At 33.2% G+C, this 17,379-nt stretch overlaps 3 protein-coding genes across 18 annotated transcripts; 1 reads left to right on the top strand and 2 right to left on the bottom strand.

Annotated features, from left to right (window-relative positions):
* Positions 1-416: 416 nt before the first annotated feature.
* On the top strand, positions 417-11,447 carry LOC117233570 (GATOR complex protein Iml1). 14 transcript variants are annotated; one of them, XM_033493985.1, is made up of 26 exons: positions 417-539; positions 608-1,017; positions 1,097-1,222; positions 1,291-1,762; positions 1,843-2,039; positions 2,117-2,400; positions 2,470-2,699; positions 2,785-2,997; positions 3,056-3,202; positions 3,274-3,420; positions 4,106-4,114; positions 5,117-5,334; positions 5,470-5,675; positions 5,740-5,914; positions 5,972-6,172; positions 6,921-7,016; positions 7,499-7,572; positions 8,998-9,105; positions 9,194-9,404; positions 9,479-9,587; positions 9,663-9,905; positions 10,004-10,164; positions 10,245-10,413; positions 10,514-10,830; positions 10,895-11,114; positions 11,202-11,447. In XM_033493985.1, exons 2-25 carry the CDS (start codon positions 667-669, stop codon positions 11,090-11,092), a joined length of 4,662 nt encoding a protein of 1,553 aa, XP_033349876.1. In that variant the 5' UTR covers positions 417-539; positions 608-666; the 3' UTR covers positions 11,093-11,114; positions 11,202-11,447. The 14 variants fall into 14 exon arrangements, with proteins under 14 accessions (XP_033349876.1, XP_033349880.1, XP_033349877.1 ...); XM_033493989.1 differs by having other exon boundaries at positions 2,473-2,699; positions 9,197-9,404; positions 10,895-11,447; XM_033493986.1 differs by having other exon boundaries at positions 2,473-2,699; positions 10,895-11,447.
* On the bottom strand, positions 6,343-15,042 carry LOC117233572 (rac GTPase-activating protein 1). Of its 3 annotated transcripts, none has more exons than XM_033494002.1 (11): positions 14,668-15,042; positions 14,181-14,383; positions 13,957-14,114; positions 13,475-13,886; positions 13,212-13,381; positions 13,018-13,144; positions 12,722-12,954; positions 12,356-12,653; positions 12,110-12,285; positions 11,961-12,033; positions 6,343-7,109 (listed from the first exon to the last, which is right to left on the bottom strand). In XM_033494002.1, the coding sequence occupies exons 1-10, from the start codon at positions 14,747-14,749 to the stop codon at positions 11,970-11,972; spliced, it is 1,923 nt and encodes a 640-aa protein (XP_033349893.1). In that variant the 5' UTR covers positions 14,750-15,042; the 3' UTR covers positions 6,343-7,109; positions 11,961-11,969. The 3 variants fall into 3 exon arrangements, with proteins under 3 accessions (XP_033349893.1, XP_033349894.1, XP_033349892.1); XM_033494003.1 differs by lacking the exon at positions 6,343-7,109 and adding an exon at positions 11,436-11,459; XM_033494001.1 differs by lacking the exon at positions 6,343-7,109 and having other exon boundaries at positions 11,535-12,033.
* Positions 15,043-15,967: 925 nt separating this feature from the next.
* LOC117233576 (DNA-directed RNA polymerases I, II, and III subunit RPABC4) lies at positions 15,968-17,124 on the bottom strand. The gene is made up of 3 exons (XM_033494009.1): positions 16,938-17,124; positions 16,430-16,522; positions 15,968-16,235 (listed from the first exon to the last, which is right to left on the bottom strand). Exons 1-3 carry the CDS (start codon positions 16,993-16,995, stop codon positions 16,213-16,215), a joined length of 174 nt encoding a protein of 57 aa, XP_033349900.1. The 5' UTR covers positions 16,996-17,124; the 3' UTR covers positions 15,968-16,212.
* Positions 17,125-17,379: the final 255 nt, after the last annotated feature.

Raw genomic sequence — 17,379 nt, 5'->3', positions numbered from 1 at the left:
CTCACTTTTACATCAACATGTATAACCTAAAGTGTACATATTCGACCGATAAATAAACCAAACCATATCGATCGTATGAGAAATACTAATAGCTAGTGACATTCTTGTATAAAACGAAACGTGTTACCAAGATTCTAAAGAATAAAGCATATTAAAAATATGGTCGTTGAGTTTAATATTAACTCTTAATCACCTGTGTATAGTGCCAACGTTTATTTATTCTTTGAGATTTAAATGAAGTAAGACAATGTGAATAAACCTCATATGACAGCAGTAGGGGATAAAGCTGGAAGAGAGAAGGATCTTGAAATTTCCGTAAAGCATAGCAGCTTAGTGGAATATTTATTATAATTAATTTACATTATCTTAATAGCGTGTCATCGATTATATATATATATATATACATATAGATACATATATTTTATAAATATATATATAGATATTATGTTTCGGATCCAATACTTATTTTAAATATATCGAAGAAATGTTTTATACTGAATAGAGAATGGATAAGTAAGTCGTTGTTTGTTCGTCTTAATGTATGTAATTTTTTACATTAGATTTATACATACAAAAAAAATATTCTATATAGCGTATTGCATTGTAGGATTCTATTCTATGACATGTTATGATTAGATCTATGATGAAAGTGGTAATGGCTTAAAAATGAAGCTGTATAAGTTGATAGTTCATCAAAAGACCTTTAGTGAAGAAGATTTAATAATCAATCCAAAAGATCACCCTAGTATAAAAACTGGAGATGTTGTTGAAATTTATCACCCTGAGGTTGAATTTAGCCGTCTACTCCTTCAAGTCACATCCTTTAAAGAAGATTTACAAGGAAGGGAGACAATTAGCGTGGAAAACAATGTAGCCACAATGTTTCAATTAAGAACATTTGCAGACGTGTATATGAATGTTGTTAATCCAGACGATGTAGCTTTGGATTCCATTGAACTTACCTTCAAAGACCAGTATCTGGGTCGTAGTGAAATGTGGCGTCTGAAAAATAGCTTGGTAGAATAGATATTGTTTATTTTTCAATTTGTATCCAAGTATTTTGCTCTCTTATCTTTTATATAAATTTGTTTATCAGGTCAACACTTGTGTATATATGAACAAGAAGATTGAATTCTGTGGAGGCAGTATCAGATGTCAAGTATATGAAATGTGGTCACAGGGTGATAGAGTCGCTTGTGGTGTTATAACTAATGATACTAAGGTTCGCATTTGAATATAGTGGAAAAAGAAAGTATGTATAAAATTGTCTCTTAAAAATTTCTCTTTTAGGTTGTGTTTCGTTCTTCGACCAGTATGGTGTATCTTTTTATTCAAATGAGTTCAGAAATGTGGGATTTTGACATTCACGGTGACTTATATTTTGAAAAAGCTGTTAATGGGTTTTTAGCTGATTTATTTCAAAAGTGGAAAAAGAATGGCAGTAATCATGAAGTAACGATTGTTCTATTCTCAAGAACATTTTATAATGCTAACAGTCTGGAAGAATTTCCAAATCACATGCGTGAATGTTTACAACATGATTATAGGGGAAGATTTTATGAAGATTTCTACAGGGTGGTAGTTCAAAATGAAAGATTTGAAGATTGGAGTAACGTGTTGGTACAATTACGTAAACTGTTCACAGACTATCAAAAAATTGTATTAGAATATCATCAAAAATCAGGTGTCTCTATACCAAAAGCAGTAAATTCAACAGCTGCACAGGGCAACTTTTTAGAAGTACTGAACATGTCTTTAAATGGTAATATTTAAACAGACACACGCATATACATATAGTTTAATTTATTACAAAGTATTTCGCTTAATTTAGCTCGCTTACAGTGTTTGAGAAACATTATCTGGATCGTAGTTTTGATAGAACTGGTCAGTTATCGGTGGTGATTACACCTGGTGTAGGTGTTTTTGAGGTTGACAGAGAGTTAACGAACGTTACAAAACAAAGAATTATCGATAACGGAGTTGGTAGTGATTTGGTGTGTGTCGGAGAACAACCATTACATGCTGTACCTTTATTAAAGGTATTTACTCTTATGAAAATATTATACAGCACTTAGTAATAATGTTATAAATATTAATATTTGTGATATAATTTTAGTTTCACAATAAGGATACATCTGTTAATGCGCCTGATGACTATAGCATGCCGCACTGGATTAATCTCAGTTTTTATTCAACAAATAAAAAAATTCCTTATTCAACATTTATACCTCGTATAAAACTTCCTCAGAGGGTGTCAAAACAATCAGCAGAAACTGGAAAATTGCAGTGTAAAAGTAAGCTTCTACAAGAAGATGCAAAGGAATGTTTGCACAATACTTTGTTTGACTATGATGCATACGATGCACAAGTCTTTCAATTGCCTTCAGTCCATACGTCAAGGTAAATTCAATATTAAGTTAAATGCTGAAACCTTAACGCCAGAGGTTCTAGTTTAAAATTTTCTATAAGTAGTTTGCAACGAGTTACGACCAGAACTAAAAAGACAAGCGTTGCCAGCATGGAAACACATAATAACGCGCATATACTGAAACTTCTGAAAAGAAAAATGTCAGATCCTGATATACATCACCCACCACCTGAATCTCACTCACCTCCAGCTGCAACAAGAAGCGCAGCAATCTTGATACCTTCTAGAACAGATGACGTAACTAGTAGTGAATCCAATGGAGAAGTCAATGGTATATATTGAAATTACTTGTACAAGTTATAAGTGTTAATAAGATATTGAAATATAATCGTATTTAACAATTATATGTTACGTAGAATCGAGAATATCAGTAAAAAGCGATTTAACCGATTCAGAAATATCGCCGCCATTTAGGCCGGTTGTTGGCAGTGCTGGAAGCCCCACAAATACAATATCTCAACCTACAACTATTAGACCTAGTAGGGCACTTATTAATCCTTTTGATCCATCTCACGTTACAATTAAATTAACTAGTAACAGACGAAGATGGACGCATATTTTTCCTAAAGGTAATTACTAATAAAGAAAAGAAATTACATAATCGTTTAAATTTAACTAATATCGTAGGGCCAACAGGTGTACTTATACAGCAACATCATTATCAAGCTGTGCCAACACAAATGTGTTCAGAACCACAATCCGATGCTACTTCCACTATAAGTGGCTCCCCTATGGAACATAACGACGTCTCTAACTCGAATCAGTTTCAAGATCGTTAGTATTTCATATAAAATACATAAGTCGTGTATTAATATAATACAGCACCGCAACTATGTTTTTCATAGACACAAAGAATAAACCGCAGAGATTAAATCTTTTACTATCAAGCACTGATAAAAGTGGGAATCTGATATCCTCTACAGGCAATAAGTCTTTGACATTGTTATGGGGTGCTACTGGTGAACAGGAATGGACACCGGCACTTACAACAGGTTTGCATATATTCTAATAAAGCGATTTACAACATAAATATACTATATAACTACTGGCAAATAATATTTTATAACATATCCAAATAACAACATTAGCCATATTATTATTCACAAGTTATCCACAAATTATTATAAAATGAGTTTACAGTTTGAAGAAAGAATTTTGAAAGGATTTTTAATTAAGCAAACGATTAATTCACGTGGTAAAAAATATTAGACAATTAATTACGGATGTATAATGCTTCTTGGCAATTTTAGGAGAACAATAAAGGCATACATAAGTAAAATAATGTAGGTGTAATATTATAAATTATTCAACCGATGCACAAATTCATACAGAGAACTTCATTCTTATCATTCATACTTAATACCAAGAAGGATTAATCAATACAATTTTGAAACATAATTTCTTAAAGAATGAAAATAGTTGATACAAATTTCAGGAAAAGATATTGCTTTTCAAGCAGAAATGAATGAAAGTTTAATACACAGTCACACAATCATCATGCATAAGAAGTATTTTCATTCTTGGACATATTCATGTTTATTTTTGAGGCTCATCGATCATTTATATGAATAATATTATTATTACATTTATTTCCATGCTATGGTACGTCTTATTGGGATGCAACGCTGGACGCATTGACGCGTGTGTGATGTACAACTATGATGTCACATTAAACAGCAATCATAGGTTAGCGCCATACGTTATTGGGGGTTGATTCGGTTATGGTACACATTCTTTCCTTTTATTTTCTTTTTTTTTTTCCAGGGCATTAAATTTGTAGTAACTTTTGTTCTTCATAGCTCTAGTCTTTATGATTCTTCTATGCATGTATGTCCTCTGTTGCAAAAAAGTAATTCTAATTCCAAAATAATTTCTATAAATAATCTATTAAATATTTGTTACTATTACGATTATTTATACACCTACATAGAATTCTTTTGTTATTTCTTATTTCTACTTGTTTCATAAGATATTTGCACTGTTCAAAATTCTAATTTTTTCCGATTCTCTATATATACTATGAATTTCATATCATATATTCTTCAAACATTCTCTCATCTGCTTTATAATCCTTCCACTCTATCATCTCGCTTTAAGATCGCACTTATTTATATTACTAGTAATAAGTAGTATACGATATTTGATATGATTTACTAATAATGTGTAGAAATTTAATTTTATGGGAATAATTGAAGTACCTTCTTCTTTTATGTAATTATTGTTGATGTAGTATACTTGTTTCGATTATGCATACACGTTCGTCTCCTTCAATATTATTTTCACAAACTTAGTTTGTTATGCTTTGTAACAAACTATTTCGAGAATTCATTTGAGAATTACATTACAAATAATACTTCTTGCATTGCATGCTTTAGTACTAAATCGTGGTCATCTTGGATTTCATATACTGGCAACACATATTGTAATACTAATATAATCACTATCTTTGTTTGGGGTGCATAAATTGTTTAATATGTACTTGCACTGTACAATAATTTTGTGAAAATTTCTTCTGTGTATTACATCTGTGTATTTCTGCATTAACTGCTGCATAATACCTAGATTTAGTACTTACGTAGTCACGAAAATTAACATTATGTATTAAAAATAATTCATTTATTTATTCATTTGAAACAGTCTAAAATGCAAATTGCATTTTTCATATATATCCTACATCTTATTTTGTAGGTGTTGATTGGAAATCATTGACAATCCCAGCATGTTTGCCAATTACTACAGATTATTTTCCCGATAAAAGAAGTTTACAAAACGACTACGTTGTGTCAGACTATAATCTTTTGCCTGACGACGTTAATACAGATTTTGCTCAACAACGAGCAATATATAAAAAACCTTTGACAACTGCCGAAGTATTTAAGGAGCTTGTATCGCAACGATTAGCACAGGTATTATGCCAATCATGCCTTCAAACGTGATCTTTGCCCGTATGTGTGCAATTCTGTGTAACTATGTTTATTTTCTCTTTCTTTTTTTTTTTCTCTTTTTCTTTATCTTTCTCTTCTTTTCTTCTCTTAATCAAGGGTTTTCAATTAATTATTTTACCGCAAAATAATCAAAATCAGAGCCATACACCCGGTAGTAATGCTGTCCCTGCAATAAGCTCTGTAATGCGGGGACGGCAAACAGAATCAGAACCGAAGGAGGAATATTTGCTAAGCATTGGGAGAATATTTCACAAAATATCTTTATTCGATAATTGTATAACAGTAACAAGATATCGGCCAAGGTGAGAAATCGCGCTACAAATTAATAAGAAGCAAAGAGAGAATACTTAAATGTATCCTTTACAGGCATCCTTACCCTCCGTTCAATATTCATTATCTGTATCGATTTCACGCACCTCATCACGACACGTACGAAGTATCATGGGTATCTTTTACAACAGAGAAGCTTGAAAATTACAATTGGAATTATTTGGATCATTACATCTGTACAAGGGGCCATACTGATTTTGCTTTAGTAGAGGTAAGATTTGTATCGTATATTATTTCAATTTTTTCTGAGATCATTAAAAATTTCTAGGCGCTTAAATACTGGAGATTTCGCGTGTTTTTACTTCCTTTGCACAATTCGGCTACTCGAAAATTTTTAGAGGGATCATCAAGATGTGATATATATACACCTCTCACCACTTCCGAACAAGTGTCTCTCTTGGACGGATTTTTACGGTTCATCGAGCTGTGGCCGAATAAGATACGCCGCCCGAATCCGAACAAAAATTGGGTAACTTTTGCATAAAATTTTTCTAATATGTAAGATAGCCTGATTTTTCAGTTTATGGGAATTGAAAGATGTAAAACATAAACTTTTTAAATCGATTGAAATTATCGAATAGGGGAACCTCGAGTAAAATCCAATTGACAGATGTTTCGCTATTATTCCCTGTTTTTCGTCTAAACTAGAACATTGCGTTTTACTTTGGGTTTAACTAACGATCTATTTTGTACCATATTGCGCTGTACTTTTGCACTCTAGAATTGACTGTCGCATGCCTGATGTACGACGCCTAAGTAACGCAATTTTGGTGCTTTTGTTAGTTTCGAATATCGATTAGTTCGTTTAATATCAAAGAGTTGTAATTTTCCTTTATTTTTCTTTATTTCGCAGTTTTTGTTTTGCAAGAGTTTTAACGCAGTGCCATTCTTTCAGTGGTGTACTAAATATGCAGGATGCAACAAACAGTAACATGAGGGTTAATTTAAGTTTAAAAAAGAGAGCACGATTTTTTCACAAGCTTATTTATTTGTCACTCGATAAATCACATACGGTGGCTATTATCTACTCGAATTTGACGATATTTTATTACGTACAGACTAATTATTTTCAAATAACAATCTCTGAACTAGTATTTATAGCTGGCGGGTGTCAATGTCAAAATTACACAGTTACACGAGAGAGATATACACGTAATCGTAGGTAGAAATAGATGAGTGGAATGTTAGGAGAGGGCATTTAGCATGATATGTTTCAGAATCCTTCGACTCTAGGTGGTGTTTCCCAGAGAGATCCTGCCTCTCACTTGACCAGACGCAGGCACAGCACGAGCCTGATTGTCCTCACTAACCAGGTACATCCTCGCATCCTGTAGCCTCAGTGCGCTGATCCGGATGTCAATGAAATCATTATCATCTCTATCCATGAATCTCAGAATATACGCCTCCTTTGGCAATAAGGAGGGGACACCCATGAATTCTTCATGTTCTTTTTTTAATCTTTATATATTAGTTACATCCAGTTCTTTAGTAATGTTAGATTCTAACAGCAAGCTTGTCAGAACATTCAGACAGCTTACACAACGTATTACACAATGCAACCATGCTTGATATCTGCCTTGAATGCGCACATGATTTTTTAGCAAGCTTTTGTGTAATGCAAAACGCCAACATTTTATTTATCTTCTTCTCTCTTCGTCGATCTAATTAATAATGCTCTCTGAATAAAATGTTAACAATGCATTACATAATGAAACAGACCGGTGATATACAACTTCATGATCATGAGCTTGTTCATACATTTACAGTTACCCATACTATTCATCATGCTTTTCAGACCAATCTAGTCGGCAGCTCTCCCTTCAGGGAGCGACTCGGAAGCAATCGTCTACCAGAGAAACCGAGACCAAGGTTTGAATAAGCTTAGATTGATGATTTCGGCATTGTTGCTTTGGCAAATGTAATAGTATAGCTTGCAACCTATTGTATCTTGCAACGAAATGTCCATTGAAATTTGACGTTTGATACCTTTTCATTTTGCTTGTTCGCTTCTGTGCTGCATCGGTTTAATTACTAAATATTAACTGCTTTAAATTGTTTATATACGACGCGAATAATTATATTTGCTGTTGATACAATCATACAAAATGATTGAAAATCGAATTGTTTTTGCCGGAATTATAAGTGCAGTCTTCATGGAGTTTCATTGATTTATTCGATACGTATTTCGATATTATTTATTGATACAATACATGACAAGGCATCGAAATTATATTCATTATATATTAAAAAACATAGAAAAATTTATGCAGCTCTGACCATTCAATTTCAGTTTTATGAGTATATATTTTTGTATGAATATGCACATTGAAGCTAATACCGCACATAATTCCCGACAAACTGCACATCTGCATGTTTTACGTAACGATGCTGGCAAAACGGTAAAGATGTGTATCTGTTGTACAAACAATTATTAAGTAGCATTAAGGAGGCTGGTCTAGAAATTCCATATTATTCCATATTATTCGATTGATACTGCGTTATTTGCCTTAAGATATTACAATGCTTCTACTCTGGTGATGAACACGAAGGTACCTTTGATTCAAATTTCTGGGAAGGGTGTGCTCAGAATAGAAGAGAGCTGTATTTGTAAATGTTTCAGTACAATCTTTGTACATATTTCCCATTCTATACTTTTCAGCTGCTTTCATCCTTCTTTTCATCATTTAGCAAAAATGAGATACAGAGCATTTGTACCATTTACTTCAACATAGGTAACGGTAAAATGTTACAGAAAATTTCCAAGAATGTGATTTACAATTGTACAAATACTCTGTATGGTAGAAAATATTGGTAGTGAGTGAGGGAGTGACGGGGTTCTCTGTACAGGAGAGGCATGTAGTGAATACCGCTGCGACTGCCCGCGCGTGCCTCGACACTCCTCGCCACGTGCCAAACAGGTTGGTGTTTTAATCTTTTAAATTTCTTTCACTTTAACTTTAAATTTAAATATTTGCCGTTGACGGCAAGATATGTATGTGCATCTATATTACAATACCGAAGCATGAATTAAGCTAACAACTCTTACATTTAAATATTAAGATATCGATTCTATCCTTATCTTGTGTATGTACATACATATTCTATCTATATACAGGGCATTCTATCTTACACTTTTGTTTGAGAAAGAAAATAAATAGTATTGTGCAGATGCAAATTTTGTTGCTTTTCACATTAGACATTGCTTAATTTTCTCTATTGCTCTGTTTCTCTGCCATACACCATTCTGATAATATAAGCACTATGTGATTAATTGGTATCACTTGTTTTTGTTAGATCAGGTTCCAAAGTGATGGATAGGGGCCGAATCTCACCTGCCAGCGAAGCTGTGTTACCCCTTTCACTCGAGCAACAGCAAGACCATTTCGATTCTAACGAAGATAGGTAAGTTAAACGTCGAGTTTCATCTCACACACATCCGCATAAATCGTTTGCATAAACGCTATATTAATTATTTCAATTTCGTTACTAGTAGTACAAACATGGAATTGACAAAGTTAAAAAACACCGCGTCAAACAACGAAATTCTAGAAGCAATGAAACACCCACAAAACGGCGTGGGATTCCTCACACAACACCCATCTCTTCCAAGCCAGACATTTGTTAGCGCAGATGCAGTGCAATGGTTAAATAATCACATAGAAGGAGGAGTAACAGTGGAGAGTGCCATCAATATCATGAATGTAATAATAATAATGTTGTCAGTATACAGTGAAGTTATTGGTTCCATGTATTTTTATAATATACTTTCATCTAGGGTATGATACAAGACAAGCTCATATGCCATGCATCTGGAGATTTTTCTAAACCATTCATTCTAGGATTTTATTTGTATCACATAGTACAAGATAAAGAAAATCAAAGAGGTAAGGGAAATTATTGTACATTAATTATATATTAATTTGTTATCTATTGTTTGTATGATTTTTCCTATTTTTAAGCTGGCGATTATTTCTCGCCCCTGGGCGATTTGCAAAGCTTCGAAAATGAATGGGTAGAAGTCGAAATAAGGGCACCGAAAGGCTGGTGTGAACCATCTTCGCCAGGATCGTTCCCCCTCATGTCATCTCCAATGACTATACCCAGCTGCGATACTACTATTGTAGACGAATCAAACGTAGCGCCGTTTCTTAAAGATGAGTTAGACATATCCGACATGGCGGATGAGCATGGAGAATGGCAAGGTAATTTTTTATACTTCTGGTAGCGTTACTTTTTAGTGTTTATGTATTTTCCATTTCTTATTTCTCCTAATTCACGTATTATTCACTTTGCCTCCTAGTTCCGTCATATAAACATACTCATCTAGATATAGACATAAACAACAGAAGCGATAGAATCGAATGGGGACATCTAAGATATCAATCTATATACAAAGTAGATCATTCTTACGAACTAGTGGTACAATGGGTTGCATCATCTGGTAGTATAGTCGCTGACCTTGTAAGTATATATTTTTTGTGATCTAAAGCGAGTTCATATTTCGAAATATAACTACTACGTTTGGATTTCAATCTGGGAAGATATTTGTGTGGCAACGTAAGGCTCAAATGTGCGGAATTCAAATGGTTCCTATCCCAAGCGATCTACTAGCGTTACCGTTCATTTCAAAAAGTGATCCTTTAAGGGGGCCTATTTTTATACCATTAAATACAGAGTGTCTTATGGCAAACAAACGACATCTTTTCGAAGGTTTGATCTCTTAGTATCAACGCGAATTAAAGCGCTATATAGAACGAATGGTTATCAATGATTAATCCAATGGTTATCGATTGATGGTTCTTGATTCCAGAATTTCGAGAAGTAACTTACGCACAAAGACTCTTTCTTTTTCAAGAGACAATTGTACAAAGATTTGGCTTTGTTCCATGCCTAATAGAAAGTACTGAAAACGATCACCAGTACGTTCATATGACCGGCAATGCATTCATACTGATACCATCTACGACAAATACAAGATCACGTCCTCGAACTGCTACCAACATAGTGAGACGAAACACAGGGCAAAAGGGATATCCGATTCATTCTGATCAACCCAGCCCTCATGAAGCTTACATTACGAGACACGTTAGCGGGAAGAATAAAGATGACTACAACAAAGACAAGAGGGTAGGTAATCTGTATAATTCTTTGAGGAAGAAGTTGTTAGAGAAATGAATTCTCATCTGTTTAGATTGGTTTCCTTTGGTCGTGGAATCACATGCTTAGTCGAAAATGGAAATCATCATCCACGTTAGTTGGCGATGAATTGTTTCAAAAAAAGCTCATACAAGATTTTAGACATTTTTGTTCGAATGGGGACAACAGATTGAAACAGTTCTGGGAACATTGCTGGGAGATAAAAGAAAAATCGTGCACGAAAACAATCTAAAGGATCAAATGGAATGTATAACGTAAATATTGTTTTATAAGCTTATATTTCAATTGTAGTATTTAGAAGATTTAATTTCATCGCCATTAAAGTAAGTACTTCGTTTTAGACGGTTAAGAAATCATTTCGAATGTAACATGTACTTTGTGATACAATTGTTATTACGGATAACGGAAGTATGTACAGAATTAAAGATATATTTTAATGCTTACAAGAACGATGTAAATGAACTGAAAACTAATGTTTGTAATATATATATATATATATTTCAAGTTCACTTACAATTAGTTTGCATAAGACATCTGTTGTTTTTACGGCACCGATAGTAGTAAATTTATAATTTTTGTTAATACATGTATTTATACACCTACGAAAGAAAGGAAACGAAGCTATATTGAAATAAAATGGTCTGTATTTTTATTGAACCGAACATTTTTAGAAATGTTGTTATTAACAAAAATATCACATTTATTTAATTCTACACTTATAACATTTCACCTTAATGTCTATATTCGCCTAGTGCTATATAATTGTATTTTAATCTCAATTCAGAGAAATACTGGGGGTTCGTATTAACGTCACCACATACTTTCACACGCTTAAAGTCATCATAAAGAGTATTTAACATAATATATTATTAACATTTTAATTTTGCTTATTTTTAATATTCTATTTCTAATGTTCTAGTATTATTTCGTACCATACGTTACATAAAAATATATTTTATGTCAAAATATTACAAAATTTTAAATAGAATGTAGAAAAATTATGTTGCACATTGAACAAATATTAATTATTTATGTTCAAAGAGTCAATAATTATTTAGAAATTATTTGCATCTCGATGTAAGCATAATTTAAATACATACCTATTGTTGTCAGTAAGCTACTCTAGAGGGAGATGCCGCGAAGTATTTCTTGTTTTTCCTCATAAATGTCCGACTGTAACAATGCCCGAATATGAGTACCGTAACGTAATTGATTTCAAGCTAAAAGTACGTAATGGTAAGGTGCAAACCTAGAAGTAAGTGGAGTATTAAAGAAGCCACGGGAAATGCTGCGTTTAAGTAAAGATTCCTGAGATGGTGTATGCTGTAATTCACCAGTTCTATGAGTACCAATATTGTTTAGATTTTCAGGATTAACGAAATTTGCCCAATAGTCCGAAGGTATTTTCAATAAATTTTCCACTATCTATAAAAAGAAAAGTAAAAGGTCAAGCAAGCATTATCTAGTCTTTTCAATTTTTTATTATAATACTTACAGCAACTTGATTACTTGTCTCTGAAAGAAGAGAATTGGGCGATGGTTTCTGGCAACTATAGCCGACCAAAGTAGGTCCAAAAACTTTAGCTAAATTAGTTATTGGCATCTTACATTCTGGACTACTTGATACTCTTTGTAAGTGCAAGATTAAAAAGGCAAGCGTGTCTCTGTTAGGTTGAGGTAGTTCAGAAATTGCTTGGTATAATGCAGCATCAGCATCTTGTTTATCAGTAATAGTAGTTGCCCGAACAAAGTCTGCCCATAATCCGACAGTGATTAACGGCTCTCGTAACGATCTAAGGGTAAGGAAGAAACTAAATAAATTGTTTCACTTGTATAGAACAAAATATTCGAATCGACGTACCTAAGGAAATCTTTAAGAGTAGAACATATGGTAGATATATCGACATCGGAAAGATTAGGGGCACCTTTGCCTTTAAGGAATTTCTCTTTTAGACATTTTACCTCCGTTAAACCGCCATTTACCCTGTACAATCCTTGTTCGCTCATTCCTCTCAATTCTATTTCGTTGATGCAATGAACAACCAATGACGGTACCATTGGCGGGATCATCGGTGTATAATCTGCTATCGTTCCCTAAGAATAGTTTGTTATCACTTTTTATCATATACAAAGATACCGTAAGTTTCAAGAGCTTACTGATGTTCCTCGTAGTGTAGGTGTATTTCCATTAGGTACACATGGTAATGGAACTAAGTCTTTACATTCCATATGAGCCGTAGCTCTACAGTCTTTACATTTCAGGGCTACCTTTCCAAATCGAATCCTAAAATGTTATTTTTAAAAGTGTTTCTATGACACTTGTATGAACCGAATCCTTATGAATATTTTACCTCTTGTCACATGGTGTACAGACTTCCGGTTTAATTACCGTCTTCGCTACAAAGCTATGCCCTCTAGCTGATTTCGTATTTAAAGTGTATCCGCCTATGTTTGGACTAGGTTTAAAAACGCCCTCAGAATCTGATCCTGATGTAAGAGCTTCTATTTTTGGCGCAGAAGGCTGTAATATAATTTTCACTCTGTTATTTTAACTGAAATTACAGAAACATGGAAAAGAAAGAAAGATGTGTTTAATTCAAATAAAACAACTTACAGCAGTATCCATTTGAATATCATTTGTATCAACGGGTGTTAATTTTGATTTACTACGATCACCACTTTTACGCCTTTTACGCGAATTATGTAAAGGTTCTTGTGGATCTATGTTTTCATCCCCAGGTATAGCTTCAATTACAGAAGATGCAGTGATATTGCCATCTTTTGGCATCACTACTGTAGTTGTGGCTACTATTCTATCAGACGAAGTTAATTCTGCAGCTTTTTGTACTGTACTACGTCGCTTCTTCGTGGAATATTCGCCACTTGGTCTGTGCTCTTTCCATTCACGTTTCTTATGATTTTGTTGAATGATTGCACTAATATCTAAATCATCTTCTGACTTTGAAAAGCAACTTAAGTCACTTAAAATAGAGCCAGTGGAGTCCAGCTCCGCTATAGTATTTAATCTAAAAGCGATAATTAAACAACGTTTTCCTATGTATCAATCAATAACACTCTATGTAAATAGGAACTCACTTGTCATTTTGATGTACATCCTTTATATTATATATATTACTGTGACGACCATTTAACGAAGTGCTATTCAAAAATTGCAATTTTTCGCGGGTTTCATCGTTTAAATTTCTCCCACCATCATTAAATAAAAGATCTCTGGCCATAGCAATTTGTTTTTCCTATATAAAAAGTAACGAGAATACATTGTCATGTGTTTAAGAATTATGAAAGAAGAACATATTTACCAATGAATTTCGTTGTTCTTCAACGGTACGCCTTCTCCTTTTCTCTTCATCTAGAAGTCTTCTAGCGTGACTTAATTTTTTATCTAAGTCAGCTGCCTCTTGATGAGATTTCTCTAAAGCTGAATGAAGACGTTGACATTCTTGTATAGATGCTAACCATTTCTGTCTCATTTCTTCCTGATTTACAGCAAACTTTAGAAATTCTACATAAAAGATAGGATGTAAATGATATAGTAAATTAACTTGAAACTACGTTAAAAAAATGAAACAATATGACTGCGTCATCTTTGTTTTCTGTGTACATATTTACAATGGCAATTTCATCGTTAAATTATAGCACGAATGGAAAGAACACAAGAAATATTGAAAAGAGTACGGGGCATGGAAAACATTTATATACAAAAGCTTAGAGGCATGCGTATTTTCTCAATATATTTTTTCATAATCTAGTAAAACATTGTAGGGAGCAAATATATGAAATCCGAACCTTCTTCGCAAGCTCCGTTTAGGTGTACATTCATACATCGAACCACTTCATCGTGACTCGCCAGCAACGATAACGATGTCATCTTCAAATTGATATAGAATTCGTTTCAAGAGAAATTAAAATATTTCGTCATGTATACAAACCACGCCAACAGGTTCGCGACAACTTTCTATCAATTATTCCAATTTTGCAACACTTGTATCGTTGCGAATATCAATTCATTCGAACTTTAACTATAAACTCGATAATATGACGCGTGTAATGCATTTCTATCATTAATTTTTCATAATAGTAAGTAGAAATCACTTCTTTGATGCACGCACATGGTATCACGCTATATCACTTAGCCGTTGACATTGTAAGTACGTTACGTTGAATACGCACAACAATCGCTTCTCGTACAATTCAAATTCGACCAATCAGAGGGACACATTTTCGAGCAGTTTTTTATTTCTCCGCTAGACGTCTCTCATGTTAATCGAACTGTGGCGACCTGCATTACCGGCATCCACCAGAGAGGGTACGTTTTTGATGAAATTGTGGCCGCATGGTCACTTCCTTCACCCTTCATGAAAGAGCGAAATGATTGCCCGATAGGAGTTACCTTGCGAAAGGTTTCTCAGTCAATTGTATTACTCGATATTACAGAGGAGTTCGCCTTTGAATGTAATTTTTGAAGATTCTCTTCTTATGCACGAACATTGATAAACAATTTTATAGAAACCAAACGAAACGCGGCCTTTTAAACTTGAAAATAAACTTATATTCCGATATATGAAATCAATTTATAATTTTATTTTTATTCGTTATAGTTATTTGTTAAATAAATTATATTGTATTGTATTATACAAGTACAATACAATGCTTAATACAATAGCTTCGAAACAATTGTTTTTGATAAAAATATCGAGTATTTTGATTAAGTGTGTATGCTGTAGTAGAAGGAAAAATTTGATGTAAGAGATACATATACATAGTTTGTATGGATAATTTGTATTTTATTTAAAAAGAACATTATAAATGACGAACAACATCTTTCATATCTTTCCTATTTTTTAACTATCTTAATTTATTATACATGTCATCATGCCAAAGTAAAGTTAGAATTCTAATATAGCTCAATATCATTATAAATATATATATATATATATATATATATATATATATTTATTTATTTATTGGTTTGTGGATTATTTGATTCTTTGCCTTCTTTGAACTATCGCTATTACTCCGGATTCTACTCTTCCTATATGATGCCCTTAGTTTTAAGCTTCCATTCATGATGTTCATCAACTCCCACATTCCTTTCTCAATGGTTTCCCATTTTTTGGGCATTCCTTATTTCTTAATACGTTTGACTTAACTTCTTTATACATGGGCCGTTTACTTAATATATGGTTTCTATTTTCTATTCCTCCTATATATTATATATTTGACACGATGGCAGGTTTTCTTCCATTATTTGTCTTATTCCAGCTTTTGGTGTTACATTACATTACATTTATTAATGACCGATATATAATTTATAGAAAATGATAGATTGCTTTATCGTGCATCAAACACAACAACTAAAAATTTATTAAGGAAAATGACTTGCTTATATTATGTTTATATGTACCTACAACGAGTGTAGGAAGTATTTATAGAATGAATGATTACTATTAAAATCTTATATAGTAACATGTATTAAACAACATTGCACAAGTGCATTAGTAACATTTAATAATATCTAATGTGTATTTCTATAAATGTAAAAGGATACGTCTTTTAGTTCGTTTTTTGTACATGATCCTATATCCACATTCTCGGCATCGAATTGGATCTCTTGGGCGTATTTCATTATCATGATGACATTCTACAAAAACAAATAAATTATATACATATTTATAGAACAAAAGTTTGCATACAGGTTATGAATGGAACACGCGAAGATACTAATAAGTTGATAAAAGCTTATGTTTCGTGAAATAAAAAATGGACTCAAAGAATTTTTAATGTTATACAGTATTAACATCTAAATTAAGACGATATAATGAAACATTTATTTAAATAAGACGAAGACTTGACAAGTACGATATTTTTATTAATGTCGTTACTCAATCAAAACTTTTATCAATGTATAAATTGTATGATGAAAGGATGGAGAAAGCAATATTTACACAAAGTTTATGTTTATTTCGAAAATACGTGACAGACACAAAAAGTGAGTGTCGTAATGCGACATAAAAAGTGAGGTTAGGAATATTTCACGTTTATTATCTTAACTGTACCTCCGCAAATGTATACCATAGCCTGTTTTGGCGTCGATTCCGACTTGCTAGATTCCATTGTACCCAATTTTCAATCAAAAACCTTTGCGTTTCGCAATAAAGTTTACTAACTATCTTGTTAATCGATTGCGCACTTGCTGCTTGTGCATAAATACCTACGCAAAGAGCAAGTGACTGTCTTTCTCCCATTCCCTCTCCCTCTCCCTCTCCCTCTTCCTCTCCCTCTCCCCCTCCCTCTCCCTCTGCCTCTCCCTCTCCCTCTCCCTCTCCCTCTCCCTTCCCCCTCTCTTTCATCTTGTTAACCTTTTTGTAATTTTCGAAAATTAACAATTTTTTTTCTCGACAACTTCGACGACATTGATTGGCTAAGGTTTGTAAACTATTTTTTCAATTCATTATAGTGAAATGTGGTATACATAGTGTTTATCAACTCTTTTTTGTG

This window comes from Bombus vosnesenskii, unplaced genomic scaffold, assembly GCF_011952255.1.
Source record: "Bombus vosnesenskii isolate JDL3184/JDL3185 unplaced genomic scaffold, Bvos_JDL3184-5_v1.1 scf7180000013297, whole genome shotgun sequence".
Taxonomy (NCBI): Eukaryota; Metazoa; Arthropoda; class Insecta; order Hymenoptera; family Apidae; genus Bombus; species Bombus vosnesenskii.
The sequence above is the reverse complement of the archived record's forward strand: the minus strand, read 5'-3'. Positions and strand labels throughout refer to the sequence as shown.